Genomic DNA, 22,213 nt, shown 5'->3' with positions numbered 1-22,213 from the left:
AAAATTGTCTGTTTATTGGCAGCAACTGTAGCAGCCAAATGACACTTTTAAAACATCAGCTGTGTTTCTTGATTTCATGCGACAGTTTACTGTCAAACTGGCCACCACTTGTTTGGTTCAGGCAGGGTTCACTTACTCCGAGAGCCCTCTTTACTTTTATTTGAGTTTCGCTTAAATGTGTTGTATATCAGAGAATTGTGAGTAAATAATATTAATTATTGGGTTATGAAATTATGCTAATGTTGTTATGCATTTTTGATAGGTGACTCAAGGCTCCACTTTAAGGTGTTGTCACGAGTTGTTGCCAGAATCTAGATGCCTTTCTTGTTCATCTAATTTGCATGTATGATTATCCACATATGCCCTCCTGTTCCACTACTGCTCCGAAAATGATCTGTGCTGTGGCAGGGTGTTAATTGGCTTGGCCCTGCAGTGTGTATGTGCACTGGTGTGTGTCTGCGTGCGTGTCTGCACCTCCACACAAATGTTTGCGTATGTATATGTCAGCATGTTGACAGCGTGAGCAGTGTCGGAGGCTCTCTCCGCGGCCCAGCACATGTGGCTCTCCACCGGTGTGAGTGGCTCTTTCCTCTGTTCCTAACATGCGCTCTGTGCCTCCCCATCCCTGTCCATCCCTGCTTGGCTCTGTTAGGCCCTGTCTGTGGCAGACAGGCCCCCATCAAGGAGCCAGCCATTTACTGGAGCTGAGGAGAGTAGATGAGATTCTGTGCTCCTACAGCCAGAGCTGGGCAATAATCGAAGAGAAAAACACAATTTATTGACTTTCAGTAGCATCGTGTGATCAGGATATGATCATATTGTGCAGCTGTTTTGCAAAATTATGTTAAGGATTTAAAGCTAATTGCAATTAAAAACTAAAAAAAGTTCTTTTTCTCTGACTGAACATTAATTTGATTATGTTGTGCAGGATTTTTCATGTACTGTAGCCGCATAGAGTAAATTCAAATGAATATCTTGGCAGTGATTTCAGACATATGCTTCAGCCCTGAATGCAGCACGCACACAAGCATAATAAATACAGCCAGACTGGTTTCGTTAATGTCCCACAACATCCTCCCAGCTCTCTTCTACCAAAGCATTTGCAGATACTGACACCTACACTGTAAAAACATTTTTCTGGTCTCAGTTGAAACACTCTCCGCATTGTTTCCCAGACCTCGTCAGCCAAGTCCTGTGGCATTTGTGTTCACTTCATTGTTTAGCACGAGGAGGTCTCATGGGATGTTTGCGCGCCTTCCTTTATGGCGTCCAGCAACTTCACCAGCTACGTTTCATCATGTTGCCGCACAGTGTCCAGGCCCGGTACCAGTGTTTGTGTGCTTCGGTGCTGCCCGCCAAGTGTTCATGCGAGTGTGTGTGTGTGTGTGTGTGTGTGTGTGTGTGCTCTATGTGGTGCAATGGTTAGCAACATGAGAGGTGCTGTTTCCTTCTGTGTTAAAAAGGGTTTGTGTGACTTTACTTTGTGTGTTGCTCTGCTGTCCGTTGTGTAGACTTTTTGGTGAGGTCGGCGTGGGGTGCTGAATAAGCGGGATGCCACGCTGAGTGGGCACATGCCCCAGAAAGTGCCAGAGGACAATCAACACTGCCGCCAAACACACACACACACACACACACACACACACACACACACACACACACACACACACACACACACACACACACACACACACACACACACACACACACACACACACACGCCCTCCCTCTCTCTTTTTCTCCTTTTTCCTGTCTGTATCTTTTCCCACTATCCCTCCTTCCTCCTTTTAGCCTGCGGCAAGACAGCTGTGTCCATCAGGCCGTGAGGCCCGTGACATTGGTCACACGCTAAGAACCCACTAAGATCATGGCAGTGGAGCAGCTCTTCTGGCTGTTTGTGCAGAGAGATGTGCAGAGGCTCCCTCATGACCCTCATACAAGCAGCGAACAAGCTGTTTTTTTTCTGTCATTTAAAAATACACTCTTTCGAACTCTTTCACATTCATCAAATACTTCCGTTATTCGCAATATGTTGATGGTATATTTCGTACTTTATCAATCTAGTTTGGACTGTGTTATTTTAACTGTGTAAAGAAGAAACAGATGCATGACTTGCTTTCACTCAGACAGCCCCTTATTGTGACTGACACTGTGCATAATGTATTAATCTGAAAAGAGACAGATTGGTCAAGAAACGTTTAGGGATTAAAATGTAAAGCAGCAGTGAACTATAATTGTCATTAGAGAGATAATTCAGTCAATGCAGAGAGTGAAGAAAGGTTTTCTTTCATTCATTTCCAGTTTGCAGGCCTCACTTCACTCTATTAAATCCTTTCACGTGGCGATGGCAGCAATAGATGTACCAGTGTTTTGAATGGTTCCACAGTAATGAGTGGACCATGATTGTGGCCTCTGAATGAGATCCATTATGATTTCATGGCTGGTTGGGCAGAGTTTTAACTAGGTGTTGTTTAAAAGCTGTTGTCAGATTTGCTTTGAATTACCTTTTTTATTTTATGTTATGGTGATTACTAAAGGGAGAGATTGAAGGAAAGATAAATCGCTCAAGTCATGTCACATCCTGTTTTTTTTTTTTTGTTTTTTTTTTAAGAAAGACCAAAATAATGTTTCTATCTTATATTGATGCAAGTCAAATTACAAGCTCTGGTAGGCACATTACTATAGCAAGTAAATAAACATATAAATGAAGATCAATGTTGTCAAAAATTACAAAAGACATGAAAATGAAGAACGAAGAATTACTGATTTCTTATTTCAAAAACAGTCACATTGATTTGATTTGAATTCTATTTTGAGTGCACATACACAAAGTTTTTGGTTTATAAACTGTGCAAATGGCAAGCAAAGCCATCTTTCGCCAAAGGTGTAAAAAAAAAAAGTTACCTGATTTGCATAAAACAGTGTAACTGTATAACAGCGGTTCCACGCCCTCTTAGATTGTGGTGTAGTTTTCACTGTAGGACTTAAAAACACACTTTTACAATGAAGCTTGCCACAGATTATCTGCTAACCTTACTAGCTCAAATCACTTGCGCATTACTTTTGGCCTCCTGAATCATTAAAACATGTAATACAGTGATGGTAATTCAAATAACGTTGTTGTATTTATTTCCATTCCTCATTTTCGTTTTTAAAAAGATTTGTCAGTGAGTAGTTTTTGTTGCATGCCTTTGTGCATTTCCACTTTTTGTCTTCCTCGAGTGAAGCATTTGGATTTCTTGCTGTTGTTGTCTCACTGTAGATAGTTTTTGTGTTAAAATCGCAGTAATCCTGCTGTTGGTAATCCATTACCCGCAGCCATGTGGAGCTGTATTTATAGTAAAAATATTGTCACACATTGCCACAGCTGCTCCAATTCACTTAATGTCGGGCTTTGAGGAGCAGCTAAAAGCTTTGCTCCAACAGCTCTGTGTCTTTGATGTCGGGGAACTGGATATCCCCCCAGATCTGGAACACAGTCCCAGAATAAACAGTGTGGTCTGGAGGTTAACTTGCAGAGCACTATATAGCCTGAATGCTGAAATCCATACGGCTTCAATGAAGGTGCCTCTCTCGCTCTTCTCCCCACCTCACCCTTCATTCATTCACTGCTTTCTTTCTCTCTCTCACTCGAGCAGCTTTTGTAACTTTGTGTGGTGTGGCAGCGTGCGCTCTCTTTCCCTCCATCCTTCCCTCTTCATCTCTCTTTCTCTTGTCCTCTTTCTCTGTCCCTTTTCACTTGCGGACGTCCATTTGAACAGAGGAGCTGTGCTCCCTTTGACCCGTGCTTGTCAGTGTTAATTGTATGGGTTTAATTACAAAAACACATTTAGCACGTTGAAAGGGGTTTAAGTTAAATCCTTCCTCTTCAGACCAAACCTCCAGGATTTAGATGTGGCAGGGCTGTATCAGCTATCCGAGTCAGATTAGATGTTGCCTCTTATCTTACCACAGCCTGTCTTTTGAGTCGCCTTTTATTCAGCTGTCTGTCTGAGGCTTTTGCAGCCTGCTTAGATGCTCTTAGCAAGGCAGCTATTTGTATGATGCGTCCACTCATTACTTCCTTAAAGAATGATTTGGTGCCTCCTCTTGCTGGTTAAATCAACTGTAGTTGTGAAAGAAATCTGAATTTAAAAATATAAAAAAAAAAAAAAAAAGCCATATCTGCTACTTAAGTGATTAAGATTTTAATGTGGAACAAATTCATTTTATTGCATTCAATTACTGAATTTCATTTTCATGTTTGTGCTCACAAGGCAGCTGAAATGCTACATTTGCAAGAACAGTTCAAACAATTTCAGCATCCAGATATTAAATACTTTGATCCATCTAGATTTTAAATAGAGATTTTAAAGTTTGATCATTTTGCTTGCAGCATGTGAAATGTGCTTATTCTGTAGAAACGTCTTTAGAAATAACATAATGACTTCATTCTGACACAGACACATTCAGACTTAATTCAGTTGATTCCAGTCCATTGTGGAGCAGCCAGTGATGCTCTGTTTAATCAGAAGGATTTGTCATGTGATTGACGGACTGTTGACAGCAGTATTGGGGCAGTATTTAGCAAGGTCTCAGGACCCCCGTGGCTAAAGTGAATTTTATGGAGACACTGGTGGGTCGCTGGCATAACAAGAAGTGAGGCAGTTTTTAAAGCTGATGCAAATGAAGGTATTTCATGTTGACATCTCACCGTCTGGGGTGTGATAGTTGATCACTTTGTGCATGGTGGGAAAAAACAAAAGTGCATGCAAAGCCAACCCCACTGCATAGTCTGTGTGTGTGTGCGTGTGTGTGTGTGTGCGTGTGTGTGTGTGTGTGTGTGTGTGTGTGTGTGTGTGTGTGTGTGTGTGTGGTTACACCCACCACTGTCCTGCTCTGTGTCTTGCAGCAGAGTAGAGTACATTAACAGACCTAATTTACAATGTATGGACTCTGCGGACCGGAACATTTGGAGTTATGAGATAGTTAAGCGCTTGGTTAACAATGCTTGGATTGAAAATGGGGCCAGAGGCTGGTGGTCATCTTGTGCGTCTAATTATGAGTTATTGCTGTGGAGATTTTATAGTCAACAGTGAGAGAAACGCCCACATGGCCTAAAAAATTGATTTGTAAGAAAATGAGTGAGGTGTAATTATTAGTAAGCACATAATGCAATTTTAAATACTTTATGTAGCATAATGTCACATTAATTTCAATAATTTAATACACTTTCTTTACTCATGTTATATTTATTTGTTTGTAACATTTTCTATGTTAACTCCTCAGATTTTACTGTGTATTTGGTTGTGTTTTATCCCTGGAAATGTTTTGAAATTAATATTTAAGAACACGTTCTTTTCAATGAGTATCAATATGTGACTCATTTACTTAGATGTTCCAGTTATTTGTGTGTGTGTGTGTGTGTGTGTGTGTGTGTGTGTGTGTGTGTGTGTGTGTGTCTTTGTTTTTTCAGTAGATTCCAGGAAAACAATCTTTCTCCTAATAAATGAGATTTTGATACTTCCGCTTAATGCAGAAGCACGTAGGATTTCCATGATCACTTGTTTTACCAATTACAACACAGCAAGTGAAACTTTAGCAAAGACTCCCCCGGGGGCAGCTATAGGCTCGACAAAATATTTACCCAAATCACGTGTTTAGGAAATGATTCCAGAGGGGTGGTTGCACTGTCATTATTTTGAAGAAGACAAAAGTCAAATTTAATGCTGCTTTAAATCGAATAGTCCTCACATGCAATATTTTATTTGTTCATATAAGAAATGGAGTCTATTATCTAAATTCTTCTATTTTTTAGGATTTTATTTTAGGTTTTTCAGCCTAAAAAATCTGGGATCATGATGAGCACATGTATGACACATTTTCTGCCTTTAACTGAGCAGCAGTAATGGGCTCTGATACATTCACAACACTCCAGTGTTAATCTTTAAACTATCACGTGTTCTTTGACTGTACACATTTTCCTCTTTGCAGCCAAAATAAAAAAAACGTATTTTATAAAGATGAGACATCTTGAATGTTTCTCACTTTGTTTCACTGCAGTCATGAGGTGGTGGTTTTGTGGGCAGCACTGCCTCTAGATGCAACATCGAGAACTACAATCGGATCAGGTCTGTGTTACCATTTTAAAAGGTAAGGCTTTTCATTAAAAATGACTGCAGCGTTAGGGTTAGAGGTTTAAGGCTCCTCATTTGAATTTACACCTTTACTTTTGAGGTAATCTACCGAAGAACCTTCACTGTCTTGTAACTCCACTTTTTTCCCATTTGTCTAAGCGTGATAGGATCCTTTAAGTCGACAGCTGGTCTCTCTCACATCAAAACCCCCAAAAATTACAAAAAGCACAAGTCTTCACTCACATAAGTGATTTGAAATTTGTCTCTTTCCAATGAAAGGATAAAAATGAGAATGAATGAATTGCAGCTCTGAGGTTTAATTGCTTTTTCATGATCCAGCAATCCTGCAGGAAAATGCAGCGTAAAAAAGCCCAATTAGAGTCTTTTCACTTTGTGCTGCAGACAGCAGGGTTCAGGCTGATTGTCTTTCTCTGCTAGTTGCTCTGCTCCAGAAGGTGATACTGGGTTGGACCCCTGTTACCCTCCAAGCCTTCTGTTAAATTTGGCAGAAAAAACACCGGGGCTCAAGGAAGAACAAAGGCGCGCCGGTTTCACCATAGAACCAGAAAAAGAATCCCTGAAGAATGCATTAATTTGGTCTAATCGAGGAGACCCGTTCCATGCTTACTCTAGCAATGAGAGCTATCGGAGCAAGCAGGAAGCAGCTCTCCTCCTTATTAAATTGCCTGAAATGGCTCGGAAGTTCTTTAGCATGCTCCCTCTATACAGCAGATGCTCTGCATTAATTGGTCTATGAAGGCCTGACCTCGGGTTCCATGCGAGGGGTTTAAGAAGCATATTTATTATTTGCTATAACCTGGCGTACATGATGTGTGCACACAAGGGTCGTATTTCATGATATTATACCCTTCTTAATGTTGTGCGTGCTTTAGGGAGCTGGTGTTTGGGAGCTAATGTTTTAACAGCAGGTAAGTCCTAAACACCATTCATCAGAGGCCTGCTCTCTCCCCTCATCCGGCCACAGCCATGACTGATGGGCCTGTCTTTTGTATGAATGTTTAGCACAGTGGAAAGCCATATGCCACTGGCACCGACTCCTGCCCACCACCTCCTACTGTAGCAGTGGTGGAGAGAAGAAGGAGAAGAAGAAAGTCAGAGAAAATGGCAGAATAAGAGAGATCGGCTTCAAAAGCAAGAGGACCAGAGGAAAAATGGGCATAGACAGAAAAAATAAAGACGAGTTTTGTCCTAAACTCAAATTCTGTGGCTCTGTACTGACATGAGCGAAACTTTACAGTCAGTAGAAAGGAGTAAGAGCCCTCTGCGCTACTTTACCAGCCACATACAGCATGTGTGCACATATACATACACTCAGCTACACACATTAATAGTGGTAGAGATGTATTTTTAATAAGAGAAGCGGTGGTGGGAGGTGAGAGGGGAGGTGGTGCTGGGCCGGTCCATCTGTCCCAAGCAGCCTCTCTCCCAGTGCTGCTGCCGCCCCCTCGTGAGAGAAGCACAGCTGTTACTGGAAAGCCCTACTGTCCAGAAAGGGGCTCGCACTCCTCCCCTCCGTCCTCCATCCCTCTGTCCCTCCAGCCCTCCACCTCTCCGCCCAAACACCCCTGCAAGAGGATGAAACGAAGCAGCAAGCCCAGGCACTGTGCAGTCAGCCTGCGCGTCTGCAATTTCAAACCTCTTTAGATCATTTTTCATGCTCACCAGAAATGAATAATGCACACATTAACTGGTGCCAGTTAATAAATTTCCGTCTCACTGCACTATATTTTTCAATAAGGGTCTGGCTGCTCCGTTTTGTTTTGCAAAGCAGCCTCAGAAGGCTCCTGCTGCAAATGATCCCAGCCCACCCCCCCTTTTCATCCACATCCAGAGAGCCTTTCCTTGACTTAAGAAATGATAAAATCATAAATCAGCTTACATTTTCACTGTTGCATGCAAATGTCACTGAGTATATTAGCTATTTTGTTATATCCATGATCATTTAGTGCTTTTCTCAGCTGAAGATAATACGCCACAAAATTTTTCGCAAGAGTGCATCCTCAACATTCAGCCCCCAGGGCACCGCTACATAGAAACAGAATCAATCTTGGGGAACTTCCAGGCTTTGTAAGGGAGCCAAATTGGCAGACTATGTCCATTATATCAGTTCAGCAAAGCCCTGGCTAGCATCTGGCCACGCTGGACGGTTTATAGCCCATCTCTAACTATTAATCATTGGCCGCGACATCACGGACTCTCAAGAGGGTGTCTAGATGCTCCGGTATGGGGAACGGCACTGAAAATGCCAGGGCATGTAGACACAACGGTCCCAATACGCACTGACAGTAGCCCTCCTTAAAATGACAGAGTGCATCCAAGCCAGACGGACAGAGTGGTGTCAGGGAAGCGCTGTGACAGGCGAGGGGACCCCTCTGAAAATGCCACCGTGCCCTAGTGGCCTACAGTGTTGTAGTGCACTGGTAGTATCTGTTCTGAGGTCGTGTCATGTAATATGATCTAGATGAAGCAGACAGGGTGGCTCCCTCTCCGGGATGCGGATGGGGTGTCAGACAAGCTGCTCCTCTAATAAGGGCTGCCATTCTAATGATCACTCAGTCAGCCTAACCTCTGACCCCTACTGTTATAAGAAACAGAGGGAGGGGCAGGCTGTGATGGTGGGAAGGACTGCGGGTTCAAATGCGCAGTATTTACATCAATTAGACAGGCAAGATGGAGGTACACATCAGAGCCCATTAGGATTGTTGTGGTTGGGGGGAGCAGGAGGGAGGGACAGTGAAGGCCCTACAGAGGCCCAGCGGACACATCACAGGACTGCCCTTGATCACATCCTGTCACATTGATGAGAACTCTGTCAAAGCGACTCTTACAGATGTACAGTATGTTTGTGGCTGTGTGTGTGTGTGTGTGGCTGTGTGTGTGTGTGTGTGTGTGTGTGTGTGTGTGTGTGTGTGTGTGTGTGTGTGTGTGCGCTTCGAGCCAGCATGCCTGCTTCCAGTCCTTCTCTAAATGCCATAAAATACAATAAAACCACACATCTGAGCTCATGAAATCAAAAGGCCCTGTTCTTGTTATCCTCGTCACTCACATTCATGGTGACCATCACATGCTGCCGCTTCATTTAATGTCTCAGGACATTTCATTTTAGCAGTTTTGATAAATCCCACGTTTCTTTATTTTGTTGGAGGGGGTGGGGGGCGGCTGTTGGTGCTTATCAGATGCAAACTAGCACACCTGCTGTTCCAAAACGCCCTCAGTGGGTTCAAATTAGTGCTCCCCTGCTTCTTGTTGAATACGCTGTTGCAACAAAAGGATGCCAGCGTTTTTTTTTTTTGTTTTTTTCATAACGACTTTGTTGAATTTAGCGTTACATATTTTGAGTGGTTTTTACTGTGAACAATCAGAAAATATCCTCCCGAATCCATTGATTACTATGATCAAAAGCTATCAGTGTGATTAATGGAACACAACACAGAACCCCTCCTGAGAGCTGATTTCATTATATCATTGTAATGGAGCATCCGAGCAGGTAAAAGGTGTGCGGAGGAAACCCAGAGAACAAGGAGAGGACTTCATAAGGCTGTACTAGCCCATCTTTTATTAATGTCACTCCCTGGGACAGCAGGTTTTTGTCAGTCAGAATGGATAATGAAGATGTTGGCGGGGCCGGTGAATCCATCCCTTTAATACTCACATATTTTATGATAATGAAAGGTATTCGAAGAATGATTATGATAAAAGTGGGCTCCCCCACTGATGTGCCAGCACAGCTGTGCAGCTAGACAGTCAGCTGCAGGCACCCAATGAAAGGATCACACGGAAAGTAAAGAAAGGATCCACGAGTACATAAAGCGAATAGCTGATGGTTTTGTAGCCAACCGTACATCAGCAGCACTGCGTGTTACACTGCATGACGAAAAATAATATGCGGGGAAAGCTTTCAGTCTTGAATGTCACTATTGAAACCTTTTTGATCTTATTCTGTCTGCATTCGCTCCATAGCATGAAGCCCTTTCACCATACTGACCTTTACATGAGTCTTGTTGAAAAAGGTTTCACCAGCAGTACTTTGAGTGGGCGGTGTATATACTGTGGGCTATTTGTTATGCTTTCAGATATATCTACCACTGACTCTTTGCACCAAAGCTGCAAAAATAAAAACAGAGTTGAGTAACAAGGAAATTTCATCATGTGATATTAGTTGCATATTTAGGAGGTCCTATACAGAGGACAGCGATGGTCGTGCGTGCCGTGGCGGCCCCCCGATGTGCGTATCAGTAACATCTTCCAAGCATCAAAGCATCAAATGGTGTATTGTACTGTATGTGTAAACAAACTTAGCGGCCCCTAAAGCAAAGCCATACCAGCCCGCCAGAGCTTCAAAAGTTCTCTGCAAGCTGTAGGAAGCAGGTGAAAAAATAGAAGTGTGTTGAACTTTGACCCCGGGTGCACACTTGTTGACTGATGTTTCACACTGGGGTCGCCTTTTCCCTCGGCAGCGCTCTTAAAGAGGAGCAGGCCTGTGTGTGCGTGCATGCATAGTCCCCGGGGAGATCATCCCCGTCTCCCTTTGAAGCCTCTGTGCTATAGAGCTGTTTTCATACAGCACCGGCCATGGGTTTCCTGTCTCAGCTGACCCCTTGTCTCCTCGTGGACACTTCAGAAAAACTTCCCAGCACAAACACCTTTCTCCCATTAACTACAGAGGCTTCAGGAGGAGCGCAGAGGCAAGGGGGGGGTTTGAACCTCTGAGGTGCCATCCCACTCAGGAACAAGAGAGACGGGCATTAGAAAACAAACACGATAACCACCTCAGCCCGCCGATGGTCAGCACGAACCAGCTGACGCCTCTCAGGGACAGTCTGCGTTTTTCCTGCCTGAACAAACACTGCATCGTGACTGCGTGCAGACTAGCGCTCTTGGTCAAAGCAATGGTCAAAGCTTTTGAGAGCAGGAACATGTGGAACTCCTGAAAAAGGGCCAAATCAAATAGGTTTTTACAGCAGATTCTCTGGATCCACACATGCATGATGCTCCGTCCAGCTGACACAACACAGGGTCAGAGATGAAAAGAGGACGGGGTTCACCGTGGATCAGTTCCACATGGCCTTCAAATGGAGCAACAAAACAGCAGAGTGCAGACGACCATGTAACCAGCACGGGCACCGAGCACACCTGCCCCACATGTACCTCACGCCCATGCAATCAAATGAGACAGCAGGAAAAACTCTCTAATAAAAGTTAAAGCTACAACTTGCAACTGTGCGACATATTGCTTGTCCCTCTTGTTTCCCCATGTAAGAGTTTTTTCCATCCAAAGACGGAAACTAGAGCCTGATTCACAGATCATGGTCTTTATTTCCAAATGGTACAAAGCAAGAATTAGCGGGATAAAACACTACCAAGTGGAACAATGGAAAAATTTGTTTTACAGGAGGCAGGGGTCCCCGTCGGCTCCCTCAGGGTGTGTGGCGTTTAAGCTGGTCCAGTTTGCGTCGCAGCATGTTATAGTTGTCTCTGGTCCCAGGAGCCTCGGGGTCCAACTTTAGAGACAGCTCATAGTGTTTCTTTGCCAGCTCCAGCTTTCCCCAGCGATGATACAGCACAGCTGAGGAAAAACAGAAACACTGTTCAAGCTGAGAAGCAGCGACCATTCTAATTCTGTTCATTTACTGCATTCAATACAGGTCATGGAGGCTTCTGTAATAAGCTGTAATTTATTCTTTTAGCTTCTGAGTGCCTAGAATCTCTCATCGACTCATAAAACACAAAATGTGATTCAACCAAAGTTGCAGTAGCTTACCTAAATTGCCATGGCAACTGGCAGCATTTGGGTTGATCCGGAGAGCGTGGAGGAAGAAGCCCTCTGACTCCTGAGGACAAAAAAATAAAAACACTGAATTAGAAATGTAGCACTTCTAATTTATAGCAGACATGGAGGTGAGGGATGAAATCATCAATATGAACGAAAAATAACAGTCTGAGTGTTTATGCTACGCCGGCTGACCTTGTATTTCTCTAATTTCCCCAGGACGTTAGCCAATGAAAACATGATAGTGTGGTCGTTGGGGAGGAGCCTCAGAGCCTCTCGGCCGATCAGCTCGGCTTGACCCAAGTTACCTCGAAGACAGAACAAACAAGTACGAAAAATGTCAGACATCATTTCCAGCAATGCACGCACACACACCATCGCACACGACACATGCTCACATGTATTCTGACTGCGATTGCACTACATGATAGCCACTAAATCTGTGTTATCATTCACACACACAGTTAAAAACACAAACCCAGAGACACAACTGTAACAACAGCTGGTATGGAGGGAATCTGACTGCTTGCTTTATTTGTCAGCAGCGTCTAGAGCAGAGTTTTTCCCCTCTCCACACATGGAGGAGCGGTTTAGTCTCCTAATTAAGGTTGAACACAAGGCCCACTGGGTTATTGATCTCTGTCACAGACCCATCTGATGTCTGGCCAAAAATGGAGAAAGAGACAGTCAGTCAGTCAGAGAGACACACAGACAGACAGAGAGAGGACAATTGTGTCCTGAGTCATGGCCTGTGCCCTTCAGACACAGCTTGCCAACATGCGACTACATGTGTGACCGTGTCCGAGCGCATCTGCCTCCATCTCCACTGATTCTGCCTTTTGTTTGTGTAATGATCAAAACAAAAGAGGGAGGATTGAACATCAAAGAGAAAAGAATATTCCCAATTCCTTGCTATTTGAAAATGACACCTATTGTTCTTCTTTTCTCTCTTTTTTTTTTTTTGGTTTGGTGGGGTAGCTGGGGAGAGGGGTAGAATTATTTCTGTCAGATTTGGGGAACAAATGCGGTGGGGGAACTCTGAGGGGGCGCTGTTCTGGCTGTGCTTGCCCATGTTTGATCAGGAACATACTGGGCCCTGATTGGACAGTTCCAGTGCCCTCCTGGGAGACTCCGCCCCCGTGGGAGCAGCTTCTGACAAAACGGCTCGAGCTTTTGGAAATCAGAGCATTCTCCACACGGCAGGGAAGAGTGCCTTCAAAACTCACAACACAAAGCTTTAATACATAAATTTCAAGCATTACTGATTCCTGCTCTTCCGGTCTAATCTTGTTGGCCATTTAGATTTCCTGCCTTTCCAAAATAACAACGCTGTGTTTCTTGGCTGTTAATGCTGGAACAAGCTGCACCCACATCAGAGAGTTCTTTGAAAGCAGAGACTCAGAAATTCACAAAAGGATAAAGCTAATTATTATTATTACCGTTACTATTCTGATTTCTACTATAAACATTAGCATTATTAGCTTTAGATTGTATTCCACAAATTATAATATTTCAGTTTTTTTTTTTCTAGCGCCTGGTTTGATGCACTGTATGTGTAGTGTCTTTGTGTGTGTGCACTGTGTTGATACCAGTGTTATCTAGCAGAATGACCATGTTGTTCCAAGCCAGGCTGTGGTCCGGTTTCAGCATAGTTGCGTTCCTCCATGCGTTCAGGGCGTCCACATGTCTGTTCTGGTCAGCATACTATCATGACAAGAGAGAAATTGGGTTATGGCAAGTAGTATGGCAAAAACAGGCCTGTGTAATATAATTTTTTTCTATTTTTAATTTGATTTCAATTTTAGGTTGCTGTCGAAGAGCACCACGCTAAACAGTGTTAACACCCCGGAGTCTCACCAGGCGTCCAAGGTTATAGTAGCAGTCTGGGTATTTTTTGCGGAAGCGGATGGCATTCCAGTAGCTCTGCTCTGCTTCCTCAAACTTCTGCAGGCTGTTCTGAACAATACCCAGATTCATCCAAGCTGCAGCAAAGTCAGGCCTGCACAGATTAAAAAAAAAAAAAAGACAAAGTAATCAGTAGGGAGATATCTGGTGCTGGAATCGGTGAAACGAAACGGTTGTTTGTGTGTTGTGAGTGGTGTATTCCTATGTGTTGGGTGACGCACTGAATAGAAACGGCTTTAGACAACAGCTGCTCTGCCTCAATCAGTTCATTCCTCTCCTTCAGGATATTCCCCAGGTTGTTCATGGCATGGACATAGGTAGGATGCAGCCTGGAAGAAAGCAGCAGTTAACACGACTCAGCCCTCTCTCACACACACTGCCATAATTCAAATAGCAAGCAGCTGATTGGATTGCTAATGCTTGCTTGGAGACTTACCTGACTGCCTCTCTGTAATATCCGATAGCAGCGGTGGTGTTCCCTCTGTCAGCCAGGTTCTTCCCTACATTGTAATGGACCTGAGGAATCAGTCATGACCACGTTAGACATCGGAGCGTGACTTCAGTTGCCTGCCTGCAATTTATTTCCACATGCGGGCTAACATTTCACTGACGCGTGCTGTAAAGAGGCAGGTAAACACACAAAGCATAGATATCTACCTTGGCATTGAGCGGGCAGACAGACAGGGCACTGGTGAAGAGGCTTTGTTCCGACCGCCACTGGTGACTGCGGAGAGCACAGCGAGCTACATACGTGCACAGCAGTGCAAGCACGGACACACACAGCAGCTTCTGGAATGGGGAAAACAAAGAGGAAAAAGGAAAAAGAAGATATTTAACAAACCTGTACTGTAAGTCATTACAACCCTTAAGCTTAAAAATAACTGATCTGTGACTCCCTGCATATGTATCTACGCCACATGTGGACACCACCTGCTGTTCATTCGTTTACAGGTGAGTCATTAGTCATTTCTCCTGTCTGACCCTGCTCTGCATCACTTAGAGGATCATCAAAGCTGCATAAACAAGTGGTTAAATAATAGAGCTTAAACCCAGTGTGACCTGATGGCTCACAGACTGAACGGTCACTGGTTTGAATCCTGGCTGGACATCAGCAGTTTGTGGTATCCTTTACTATGGTGTGATCTTTTAGGTATGATTTAGCCCTACCCTGCACTTGGACCAGTGGTAGCAGCAGTGTCCGAGGGAGTAGGCCAGCAGCAGGCAGTAGCCAGCCGAGGACAAGTATAGCACTCTCTCAGCAATGACGAAGCCCACCCTGAAAAAAACGTTACAGGCCGGCAGAAAAGGGACCACGAGCAGCACAAGACCCAGGGTCAGTGTTCTGGCAGGGAGAGAGAAAGGTCACAGAATGCCAAAGAATTATATGCATGTGCAAAAATGGCACTTTGACACTGTAGCTGTAGGCTCCAAAAACAATCCTAAATATAGGAAACTTTGAACCACACACACACAGTCGGTCTCAAAACCAACAGCGAATTTTAAAACTCAATCGAGACATGGTGCTCTGGTCACACTGTGGTGGATACGATGCAATTTTCATAATCAAGTGCAAGTCTAGAGAGGCCAACATGTACTTCATCTCATCCACAGCGAGTGTGAGACGGCTGTGCTCGCTTACCTCCTTCTCTGGCTGTCCTGTGAGCATAAGGCTTGGCTTATCAAGCCTATCAGGATGCACCAGAGCAGCAACAGCCACACCATCCTCCAATCAGTGGCTGACTTAATGAGAGGCACACAGCCCATGGACCAATCAAAACACAGCCACCAGGGACACAGCAGCAGCCAGGCATTCAGAGAGTAGTAGTAATTATAGTTCACTATCTGCCAATCAAAGAGGAAGAGGAGGGCCGCAGAATGGGAGAGAGTTGGGGAAGATGAGGGAAGAAAAGCATTTCAAATTCAGAATCAAAGTCAGTGGCTGTGTTTGACAATGATGAAGATCACTTGGAGCAAAGCTAATAAGCTAATGATAGTAATGAGTGCATGATTGCATATATCCTAATATATATTTCAAATGTTTAAGTCAACAGAGATAGTTCTGGGATGTAATGGTGTCTGGCTTTTGCATAATTAAATGTTGCATCTCACATTAAATAACCTCTGCAAAAGGATTTTACTCACTCGAAGAAATATATTTTCTGCAAAAGAGGCAGGGTTATCTACTTCAGTGAATGCCGGTGGTCCTGTTCCCATGATCCTCCAGCGTGCATAGAGCATTGACAGTCCTCCAAGACTCATGAGAGTCAATCGTGTGAGCAATCCGGTTCGCAATATCTCACTTATCTGTCAGAAAAACATGAGCACTTATCACTAACAAATAGAAATTTGTGTTTGCTAGTTTCTCGCAAGCGCTGTTTCATGAATGAGCTAAAATTCATTTAGCTTTACAGACGATGTATGTGATGTGACATTAATCGTACAAGGGAGTGCATAATTTATGACAGAGGGGGGGGGGTATACAAACTGTAACTCACATCGAGTGGATTCTTCCTAAGGAGTAGCCTCTGGCTGAGTTCATACACATTAACATTACAGATCAGGAGGACATCAAAGGCTGCATTCACACCCTGAAGGAAAATACACAGAGAAGGGAGGAGAAATGGCATTTAAAATGCATATAGGTCAGCAAAAAAATGGATCTTTGGCTCCTATTCACAAATGAAAAACATGAGACTTTCAGGTTTATCATGTAAGCAAGAAGAACAAGAAGAGATCACATCAATTGGTATGTCTTCATACAGGGTTTACACATGAGGATTTACTCTGTTTCACTAATGAGGTCTCCCTTAAAACATCTTTACAACTGGATGTGATGAAATCATCAACTCACAACAAAATGGCTTTACAAAAAAAAAAAAAAAAAGACTTTGTACCAAGACTGTGATGCCTTGTTCTTTACAAAGCATCGCTGCAGCACACAGCAAGAGGCTGACCACAACCCACTGGACAGAAAACCTGTCATCTCTGTCACTCCCTGGGAACACAAAGCCAAGACCAAGCCGGTTATGGACAGTTAAGGCTTAAAAGGAAGGTGTTCAAACAGATGCATTTAACAACAAGCAGCGGCAGAATGTCTGATGCCAGGACCTTATTTATCATCACGTATAGACAGTACAGCATTGCTGTGGACATAAAGAGTAATACTCATGTTAGGTGCCTACCTCTGTTGAAAGCTTTGCAGTAGGTGAGGAAAGAGAGCTGGAAGAACAGAGCGCACAGCAGATCTGCTCGACCCACTATACCAGCCACCTTATTGAGATGGAGAGGGGGGGAAAGGGAGACGAAAATGAAAAAAAAAGTAAGGCAGCAAAAACAAGCTACGCTACCAAGTCTAAGAAACAGCATTATCATATGCACCATTTCATAAATTATTGCATTTTGCATCAAATCACATTCTATTTTGCATGGTGCACCCCGTTCCGAATGGAGGCTTATTAAAGGAGGTAGGAAAAATCTCTCATTACCAGCATGGCCTGTTGGTGTTTGTATTTTATACAGTGTGTGGGTACAGTATGGTTGGCATCCTGGGGTTGCCTGCTTTGATACATACAGCAGGCCAAAGCCAACAGTGTGCCTGGCTCCTACCCCCCAGGTCTCCCCCAGTCCTTGACCTGTATGATTAAAGAGAATTGAGAGGGGGAATTGCTGCTTTCCAGCCAGGCTTTACAGCAAACACACATATGCTGGTGGGTCAATAAGCATCCCAACACAGCTAATAGTCAGGCCATGCCACCACACGCACCTTGGCCGTGCACGCCCTGCTGAGATGGGGCCTTTGTTCTTGGCGTGGAACCACTGCATCTTTAGTATTAAAACCTCTGGACTAGGATGTCAAGATGCCATGAAGCGCTGCTGTAGGGAATCCATGTTGTGAAAAAAAGTTTAGTTGTAGCCCGAAATCACAACTAGTATAATGTCTCAAGGGGCTGCACAGGCCTACAACAGCAGCTGCTCCTGAACCAGTCCAAGCTCAATATAGAAGTGTAGAAGGGAACAAACAAGCTAAATGTGTACATGACTGTTTTTCTGCGTCATGTGTCCTGAGTTTAAACACTTTAAACACTAAAAATGTCAGGGTAGTTTTTCTGCATTGTTCAGATGTATTGTGGTCAAAGACTTCAAATGCAGTGACAACAACTTCAAATGCATTCACTAGATCTGCCTGCTCTGTTTTCGCTTCTCGCAGAAATATCAGAGAAAGCAACATGTGCAGGCACTGAAAACGGACTGTTTCTGCTGGTAGAGGAGGTACAAAACCTCAGACTTCACAGTGTGTATGAAGTCGTTTGAAAACACTTCAGGTCGGTCACTTACAGTTGTACTGTTTAGAGGAAATGGCATCAGCAAGAGACACGATGCAAGTCTGGCAAAAAGGAATGTGCATGGAGGGAAAGATCTACTGAGGGGCAACATTTGCACACGTTTGTCAGAGACTCACGTTAGATAATGTTAGGTTTTGTCATACTGTGTGGAGAGAAAAGGTTTCAATAAAGCATCTGAGCCCATCTAAGGTCTATCTTCGCCTATACTTCGTTCATTTCATCCTTCAATGAAAAGAGGGTGGTCTGAAAAGTTCTGAGAGCGTGACACAGTTTGGAGCACGCACTTGGTGTTGTGCGAGTTGGAGCGCAGTTTTAGTGTTCGAGTCACCCACTCCTACATCTGGTGTAAATGTGAATCAGTATGCACCATGCAATTATCAAAGACTGGAGCTCTATGTATGCTCATTACACTGTTCAGCACTCTGGAGTTTACGACATTGTGTTGTTTTATTTAGCGCTGCATGTGCATGCTGTGACAGTCACGCATGTAAGAATTTCAACATACTCGACGGAAATGAAAAATAAACTACTTTGAACTTGAACTCTACTTACACTTTCTGTATGAACTGGGTGTGCGGCAAAGAAGAGGGCAGCAAGCAGAGAGGTCTTGGGAGCATGGTTCAGCATCCTGCCCTTCTCATCATAGACGAGTCCTCCAATCAGTATCGCAAACACGTCAATCATAACGGCGGATATGACAGCATGGAGGATGATGTTAAGCACATGGAAGCCAACAGGGTGCAGGCCTCCCACCAAGAGGTAGTTGAGCCTGAAAGAGGAAGATGATGGAAGATGTATGGAAGATGAAGGAAAGTATAGAAGTGTGTGAGGGGGGGTACCAGTTATTGTTAAGCCTAATGTGACAGCAGTAAAAGCCTGGAGTGAATGAGAGGGAGAACTCACGACCTTGCCAAGCACACGCTGTCACGGTGTTATGCAGCACAAGACTCAGATCAGACCCGGTGTTCAACAGACCTACATTTTCCCCGGTCTCATATCTACACACAGAGGGTGAGGAAGGGAGGATCCGAGTCTCCTTCATCAAGGCAAGGTCACGAATAGCCCATAAGCGGTGACTCACCATCCCACGGCTCGAGTTAAAGCGGGTGTTGGCAGAGATGAGGAAGAGCTTCAGGATATTAAGTAGCCGGCTGGTCATATGCAAGCACCAGTACAGACGCACATACTTACATAAAGACAAGGTCAAACCAAGCACGGCGGACCTGCCCACCAGCCCCCTGAGGCCCTACAAACCTTCCTTCTATAGCGCCACCGTGAGATGAAGTGGGATATCATTTTTAAGTGTCTTACCACCCGTAGCATACACCTTGACCTACACACAGTGACTGATACAGATTCCCTCTTGATGGCCCTAAAAATGTTCAAAGCCAAGCCTGGCACTGCATCTGAGCTGCGGTAGGGACAGGGTATGAGTCACAGGAGAGATGCGGTTAGGAGGGTGCTCCCACAACCTAGACTGACAAACAGTGACAGACAAAGTTCTCAGATCAGTGTTCAGTGAAGTGGAGGGGATCCTCAATAGCAAAGCCCCGGGATATGTAGCATCGGATGTGGCCAACCTAGACACAGGTTTGTTCAGACTCAGACACAAGCCTTTGAAATAACTCATGTAAAAATCATGCTTATTTAAGTCTGCAGGAGGCTCATGCAGCTTACGCTAATAAAGGTTGTTTAGCATGAGTCCTCATCTCCCTGAATCTTTACAACAGAGGTGACAATTGCAAAATATGCACGGCCCATAGAGCAATGACCACATTTATGCAAACCACACCATGCTGAAATATAACATTTTGTTTTGTACAGTATGCCATGCAGGGTCCTGTTAAACAATGGCAACACGTGCCAGCCTATCAGAAACAAGTATTTTTTGTGCCCATGGTATAACACCAATGCGTAGATTTTGTATGTGCTCTTACCTAAATGTGAGAACAGTGAGAGGTCGGTAGGATTTGTGACTAGAGTTGCTACTCAGGTTGCTTCCCCAGAAGTCATTGCTCCAGATGTTGTTCAGGGGTGTTGTTGGTTTCAAGTCCTGGAACACACACATAAAATCCCCATGATGCCACTAACGCATGCAGGACACCAGTCTACTGATGCTGCAGAGGAAATGCCATTACATTTTTTGCAATACAAAGGGTACAGCAATAGATTTGCTGACATGTATATGTGGGTACCATACTCCTGAAAGAGGAAAATACCTTGTTGTTGACGATTGCTTCGGAATCATCAAACACAAACTCCCCGTCATAACTGTTGATGAAGCACAGGAGTGCAACCAGGGCGACAGTGACCTTGGCCTGGACTGGAGCAAGCTTTGGCAGGGGTATTTGATGATCCCAGTAAACCTCAGATAACGCCATGATGCACCGGGTCTTTGGTCATTCTGTATCATCATCTAGTCCCTGGAGGGGCGGAGAGGATGAGTGCAGGCAATGTCAGCTGTTACAGATGCTATCCAGGTACGGTCTTCACACACTGGGTGGATGCATACCTTATTTTTATAGAGACATGTGGTCAAAGGTCACGCATTTGTAAAGCCCATGTTAGCTTCTCTGCCAGCAGGCTAACTAGCAAACGGGAACATTAACTCGCTGAAGGAGCCAACAATCGTACCTGCATACAAACGTGGTGATTAGCTTTGCACTTTTTAACAGCGAGATGAAAGAATTAAGATACGATGTCACTGACACTTGACGCTGCGACGTGAAGCTACCTTGAAAGTTAGCAGGATAATAAAGCGTAACTTTAGCATGCCTTGTTAGCGGGTGATATTCCCATTCCTATGGCTCAGATATAGCAGGCGCACGGTAGCTGCTGTATCAGTATCACGTACTAACTATTTCAAATATTTTGCCGGAAACTGTAGATTTTCAGTGACATAAGACAGACCCGGCGACGTGCAGACGGACAACCCGCGGCTGTAAACAAATATCCACGCTCAGGATCCAGTACTTCCGGTCAGCGTCACTGTCACGTGTTCATTTTCAGCCAATAGATGAAGTGATGTAGAGCAATCGCTCCTAAAGCGGAGCTAATGCAAAGTGATGTTTTATTCAAAACTGAAAGCTCTTAAAGATTAAACAGAGAATTGCACATGAGAGTATAGTCTCTTAGATAACTTTATTAGTCTTTCAGTTTAGAAAAAAAAGTTTGACTGATTTGTCTAAGTTGAAAAGCTCTTCAGCTCCTCCCTTCACTTCTCCCACAGGGAGATCTGGAGATGATAGAAACTTAATGTGTTTTCTCTATTTGACTAATTAGTTTTGCCTTTCCTCCACTGTGATTACTGTCTATCCTATTTTTTTTATTTTTTTTTTTTTTTCTTACAAAGGTGGAATTGTGTAGTCTCACAATGCAACACTTTGCTTTAAAGTTGATCTCTCCCTCCTCTTTTCCTCTTCTTCTGTCTCCTATTGATCGACAGTAGGTGACTAATTGCTGGCTCTGCCTTTGACATAATGTTCTCATCCTGTCATTGACTGTCCGTTCTTGTTTTTTGCAGAACTGCTGATGAATCAGATCAAAGACCGGTGCAAAACATTGCCAATCAAGCTTGCCTACAGTAATCTATGTGAACAAACACACACGCACACATCATTCTGACAAAGTGCAATGTGTGTAATTTGCTTCATGTTGACGTGGATTTTATTGAAAAAATGTGTCAGCGTCATGTAATTCTCATGTTATGCATGGTTCTGAAGGTACTTTATTGTTTAATATTTCCAAAAAGAAAAATAATAACGAATAATAAAAATAATCCAACATAGATATTTATGTTACTAATGATATACATAGACATATCCCCATAAATCTATGCAATGGTTTAGCTTTATGGCATGATTAGTCATTATAGGAAAGATGAATCTAGGCTCATCTTTGCCATGTGTGACACCGATGTTGTTAGATAGCAGATGCTGTGGATAAGTCTGCCCTTTTGGTTACAAAAATCCATTTCTTAAGCACTGGGGTTGACTTTTTGAATTATCAACCTCTTAGGAGAATCATAATATGATATGTATTTCACATGGTGGGCAGATCAG

General features: G+C 43.7%; 1 protein-coding gene across 7 annotated transcripts; it reads right to left on the bottom strand.

Moving 5' to 3' along the window:
- Positions 1-9,434: 9,434 nt before the first annotated feature.
- On the bottom strand, positions 9,435-21,147 carry tmtc4 (transmembrane O-mannosyltransferase targeting cadherins 4). 7 transcript variants are annotated; one of them, XM_070976073.1, is made up of 19 exons: positions 20,887-21,147; positions 20,665-20,786; positions 20,372-20,575; positions 20,090-20,205; positions 18,705-18,921; positions 16,992-17,079; positions 16,704-16,804; positions 16,305-16,397; positions 15,952-16,113; positions 15,449-15,651; positions 14,977-15,151; positions 14,467-14,598; positions 14,246-14,325; positions 14,031-14,138; positions 13,762-13,903; positions 13,494-13,608; positions 12,100-12,212; positions 11,896-11,965; positions 9,435-11,700 (listed from the first exon to the last, which is right to left on the bottom strand). In XM_070976073.1, the coding sequence occupies exons 3-19, from the start codon at positions 20,531-20,533 to the stop codon at positions 11,552-11,554; spliced, it is 2,226 nt and encodes a 741-aa protein (XP_070832174.1). In that variant the 5' UTR covers positions 20,534-20,575; positions 20,665-20,786; positions 20,887-21,147; the 3' UTR covers positions 9,435-11,551. The 7 variants fall into 7 exon arrangements, with proteins under 7 accessions (XP_070832174.1, XP_070832175.1, XP_070832179.1 ...); XM_070976074.1 differs by having other exon boundaries at positions 21,063-21,142; XM_070976078.1 differs by having other exon boundaries at positions 18,705-19,629; positions 21,063-21,123.
- Positions 21,148-22,213: the final 1,066 nt, after the last annotated feature.

This window comes from Chaetodon trifascialis, chromosome 12, assembly GCF_039877785.1.
Source record: "Chaetodon trifascialis isolate fChaTrf1 chromosome 12, fChaTrf1.hap1, whole genome shotgun sequence".
Taxonomy (NCBI): domain Eukaryota; kingdom Metazoa; phylum Chordata; class Actinopteri; order Chaetodontiformes; family Chaetodontidae; genus Chaetodon; species Chaetodon trifascialis.
The sequence above is the reverse complement of the archived record's forward strand: the minus strand, read 5'-3'. Positions and strand labels throughout refer to the sequence as shown.

What these genes read in the sequence shown, in the direction of transcription:
- tmtc4 (XM_070976073.1), bottom strand. Translation starts at nt 20,533, where the DNA reads ATGGCGTTATCTGAGGTTTACTGGGATCATCAAATACCCCTGCCAAAG. An exon ending in ACCACTGGTCCAAGTGCAGG is followed by an intron (nt 14,599 to 14,976) that starts GTAGGGCTAAAT and finishes TCCCCATTCCAG; the next exon opens with AAGCTGCTGTGTGTGTCCGT. An exon ending in ACTATAACCTTGGACGCCTG is followed by an intron (nt 13,609 to 13,761) that starts GTGAGACTCCGG and finishes TTGTCATGATAG; the next exon opens with TATGCTGACCAGAACAGACA.